The sequence below is a fragment of the Bison bison genome, unplaced genomic scaffold, assembly GCF_000754665.1.
Source record: "Bison bison bison isolate TAMUID 2011002044 unplaced genomic scaffold, Bison_UMD1.0 scf7180017864300, whole genome shotgun sequence".
Classification (NCBI taxonomy): Eukaryota; Metazoa; Chordata; class Mammalia; order Artiodactyla; family Bovidae; genus Bison; species Bison bison.
Genome location: NW_011494872.1, coordinates 793,959 through 799,057, shown reverse-complemented (window position 1 = coordinate 799,057; position 5,099 = coordinate 793,959). Strand labels below are relative to the sequence as shown.

The following is a 5,099-nucleotide window of genomic DNA, read 5'->3' as shown; positions in this document are numbered from 1 at the left end:
TCGGAGAAGGCGATGGCAACCCACTCCAGTACTCTTGCCTGGAAAATCCCATGGATGGAGAAGCCCGGTAGGCTGCAGTCCATGGGGTCGCTCAGAGTCGGACAGGACTGAGCGACTTCACTTTCACTTTTCACCTTCATGCATTGGAGAAGGAAATGGCAACCCACTCCAGTGTTCTTGCCTGGAGAATCCCAGGGACGGGGCAGCCTGGTGGGCTGCTGTCTATGGGGTCACACAGAGTCGGACACGACTGAAGCAACTTAGCAGTAGCAGTAGCAAGCATAACATAAAAGTAATATAGGAAGGGATGTAATGAGCAGCTGCTGTGTTTTCTGTGCCTATAGCAGGGCCATTCAGTAACTCTCTATGATGATGGAAATGCTGTATTTGTAGATACTGCAACCAAGGAACTTAGTAGTTGTCTTACATCGTTTTAAAATTCACTTTTCTGAAATCAGAGTCTGAAACATGATTATTTAAGGTTCCTTTGAGTTCTTTGATTTATGGGTCCTCATTTGCTATAATGATGCTAGTATTTATTTTTGATTGAAATTTAAAATAGAAAAGGGATGGAGACTTTCTTACTTTCATTGCAAACTTAGAGTTGAAAACAAAATGATTTATAAAAATTCTGGGGAAGATATTTAGCAAAGCAAGCCTTTTTTTTTTATAGCTATAAGAGTATGGTAGAGATAACAGGATATTATAAATCGCAATCCTCAAAATGCATCATTCAAAAAGAACCATCTTATACAGACATGTACTACGTGTGTTAAAATATATTGTTTTGATATGTGAACAAATAACTAATATTATCACTTTTACTTTGCCTTTCAACGTAAAAACAGTAAATAATTGTAAACCAAAACAACATGATTCATTTTTACCTACCTATAAGGCTAAAAACTCTTCGAACCCATAGAGTTGAAAAATTCCATCTTGCCCTTAAATTGTCAGCAGCTTGACCAGACAGGATCATACATAACCAACAGCCTAAATAAGGGACTGCAGATAAAAACCCATTCTGGAAGGAATAAGAAGATCCAGGATTAATGATGGAGGGAAAAAGAACCAAAATCACACACACACACACATACACATACCCTTACCACCACATGAAATACATAGCAGTATTGTGCTAATTTTTACATAATACAGTAAGCAAGTTCGGTTTTTAGAAGGATTCCGGGATTCAGCTCAATGCAGTCCCGGAGAGCCTGTCTCACGGGGAACCAGAGCTCCCCGTAGTCTAGTCTGCTTAGGGTGATCTTGAATGCTATTTTGGGATTTGGGCTCTAGCTTCAGTGAGAGGATGTCTTCCTATTAGCCTAGGGCTTTCTCCCATAGGACAGTCTTAATTTATTTATTTTGAAAACATTTTTTAATTATAAAATAAAATTCAGAGAAAATCACATTAGTCAAATGCACAGCTTAATGAATTATTTTAAAGTGAGCACCATCCAGATGCTGTTAGAAACTGCTCTCTTCCGGCTTCTTGCTTGAGGATGCCCAGACCTACTTCAGCTGCATCAGTGCCCGGCGCTGATGAAGGTGAAGTGACAGCAGAGGAGCCCAGGGCTGCTGGTACCCCCCCCCCCCCGCCCCCCACCTTGCTCCAGGGTGACGAGGATGCATGGAAGAAGTAGATGAGGAGTTTCTCATCAGACTTTGTGCCCTCTGTATCGTGTCCCCGTGATTCCCCTGGCAGTAGCCCCAGTGGCCCTGGCCCACCCAGCTCCCTTTGCTGATGTCCAGTGGTTTTATTTCCATCCTTCTGTCTAAGGCAGGATACAAGGGCCTCAGGCTCTATTCCTTTCCACGTCTGACATGGGGTTTGAATGTTACATGTTGTCTTTTTGGTTTATTTTGTTCTGAAATTCAAGTATGCAACATAAAGAAGATGCAGTTTAAAAAAACAGTGCCTGGAGCACTCGCACATGCTTCGAGCAGAGGACAAAGGTGGTGGGTGATAGAGAGAGCTCTATTTTTTCCCCCTCTTCTCTTCCTCTACAACACTACCTAAACAAAATGAAAAAACCATGAGATATGAAACAGAATGTCTCATGGAAATGTGTTATTCGTTTTGATTTGACTGCTTTTCAGGAAATCACCCATTCTGGAAAATGAAGAAAGCATACTCAAAAAAAAATTTTCTTTCTATTCATTTTTTCTTTAAGCACAACCTGAGGTGCCAAGCCTAAATGGCCCAATTCTGATAAAAACAAAGGTTTTTCAGAAACAGACACAGACTTAAGAGAATGAACTTATGGTTTCTGGGGAGGGGGGAAGATGGGTGTAAGGGATAGTTAGGGAGTCTGGGAGGGACATGTACACGCTACTGTAGTTAAAATGGATAACCAACAAGGACCTACTGTACAGCCCAGGGAACTCTGCTCAATGTTATGTGGCAGTCTGGATAGAAGGGAAGTTTGGGGGAGAATAGATACATGTATATGTTTGGCTGAGTTCCTTTGCTGTTCAACCTGAAACTATCACAAGATTGTCTGTTGATTGGTTATACCCCAATACAAAGTAAAAAGTTAAAAAGAGAACACTTTTTAGTCTGAGAGAGATGGGTACACCTGTTAGAGATGTACAAACACAAAAAAGGTAGAAAGATTTTATCACTGATATTAAAATCTGGTAATAATAATTGTTTTTCCAAGAAAGACAATTTATTCTTATATTTTGATTTGTTCTGTAGTTGGTTCTAGATTTTTGTTTCTTTTTTCTCTGTTGCTATAGATTTCTCTGTTGTTGATTTTATTATTTTATTGTTACTATTATTATTAATTAATTTATTATTAATTATTTTATTATTACTATGAACTCTCTTTAAGCTTTTTCTTTTTTAAATTTAATTTAATTTAATTTTACTTTTTAACTTTACAATATTGTATTGGTTTTGCCATATATCAACATGAATCCGCCACAGGTATACATGTGTTCCCCATCCTGAACCCTCCTCCTTCTTCCTTCCCCATACCATTCCTCTGGGTCGTCCCAGTGCACCAGCCCCATTAAGCTTTTGAGAAATATTTTTTATTTACTTTTTTATTTATTAAAATTGTTTTAACTGGAGGATAATTAGTTTACAATATTGTGATGGATTTTGGCACAGTTCAACATGAATTGGCCATAGGTATACATGTGGCCGCCCCATCCTGGTAATAATTTTATCTAATAAATAAATTCTATTTGTCTAATAAATAAATCCCATCTATCGAATAAATACATTCCACCTAATAAATCTGGTAGTAATTCTATCTAAGCATAATTAATGGAATAGATCAGCAAAATTTGCTAATATTTTAAATTTAAGAGTGCTTAAGAAAAGATATAATTTTTTATCACAATTTGTGATCTATTTTCAGATGTTGTATGCTTCTAGTTCCACTTCTATGGTTGAATATTTTTCTTTTTTCTGGTATTGAGTAATTTCTTCTTTAACTTTATTCCATTTAGAATTCTGCATAGTGGGGGACTTCCCTGGTGGTTCAGTGGCTAAGACTCCAGCTCCAATGCAAGGGGCCCAGGGTTTAATCATTGGTCAGGGAACTAGATCCCACATGCCACAACTAACAGCTCACGTGCCGCAACTAAGACCCAGTTCAGCCAAATAAATAAGAGATGCTAAAAACAAAAGGAATTCTGCAGAGAGGGACCACATCTATTGTTTGTGGCAGAACTTTACACATGAATAACTGTAGCAAATGGAGAAAAGAATTTTCTGACCTTGGCCTTGTCCTCTGTTGGGCTAAGATCAACAATAACTAGTTACTGAATTTTTCCACTTAAAATTCCAGTGGTAAAAACTCCCCTGAAAACCTAAAACTGCTAACATCTTCAACATTTATACCACATGTATATGTCCATGGGTGTCTTCCATAGTTATTAAGCATTCTGTTCAAGGATATAGTCCCTTGTATTCATTTATTTAAAAAATTGATTCCAAAATGTTAATATTCAAAATAGGCCAACAGATTCTGCTTCAACTCTCACTGAGTTGTAAGAAATAGGGACACTAGGAAAAAATGAGGAAAAAGTAAAAGTGATGATAACTAATAAAACTAAACATATAACAAAGCAAGCTTATAACAAATGATCAGATCTTTAAACTTTTTAATTAATGAGATTATAATTTTAAATACAATGCATTTCAAATCAAGCTTTATTTTGAACAAAGGCTGTTTCATGAATGTAGTATGCTGATTTTTCAAGGAAAAAACCATTAAAAAAGAGGCTTCTATATAATAAGAGAATCATTTTCAAACTCTATTCACATTTCTTTTAATTTTGATTCAAAAAGCAAATGCCTTTTTTTTTTTTTTTGGTTTGTTTTATTTTGGTATGAAAATGCCAAGTAAAAAGATTCTAGTTTTTTTTTAAGATTCTAGTTTTAAAGTCTTTCATTACAGAACTAAAAAAATATTAATGAAAAATAAATGAAGGCAATTAAGTACATATACTAATCAACATTCAGAAAACTAAGATCATGGCATCTAGTTCCATCACTTCATGGGAAGTAGATGGGGAAACAGTGGAAACAGTGTCAGACTTTATTTTGGGGGCTCCAAAATCACTGCAGATGGTGATTGCAGCCATGAAATTAAAAGACGCTTACTCCTTGGAAGGAAAGTTATGACCAATCTAGATAGCATATTAAAAAGCAGAGACATTACTTTGCCAACAAAGGTTTGTCTAGTCAAGGCTATGGTTTTTCCAGTGGTCATGTATGGATGTGAGAGTTGGACTGTGAAGAAAGCTGAGCGCCGAAGAATTGATGTGAGAGTTGGACTGTAAAGAAAGCTGAGCGCCAAAGAATTGATGCTTTTGAACTGTGGTGTTGGAGAAGACTCTTGAGAGTCCCTTGGACTGCAAGGAGATCCAACCAGTCCATTCTGAAGGAGATCAGCCCTGGGACTTCTTTGGAAGGAATGATGCTAAAGCTGAAACTCCAGTACTTAGGCCACCTCATGCGAAGAGTTGACTCATTGGAAAAGACTCTGATGCTGGGAGGGATTGGGGGCAGGAGGAGAAGGGGACGACAGAGGATGAGATGGCTGGATGGCATCACTGACTCGATGGACGTGAGTCTG

At 37.5% G+C, this 5,099-nt stretch overlaps 1 protein-coding gene across 1 annotated transcript in view; it reads right to left on the bottom strand.

Moving 5' to 3' along the window:
- SLC17A5 (solute carrier family 17 (acidic sugar transporter), member 5) overlaps positions 1 to 5,099 on the bottom strand; it is a 65,568-nt gene that overhangs the window by 25,203 nt on the left and 35,266 nt on the right. The window contains exon 8 of the mRNA XM_010851264.1: positions 892 to 1,024. Coding sequence (XP_010849566.1) covers positions 892 to 1,024 — 133 coding nt within the window. The remainder of the gene's footprint in view (positions 1 to 891; positions 1,025 to 5,099) is intronic.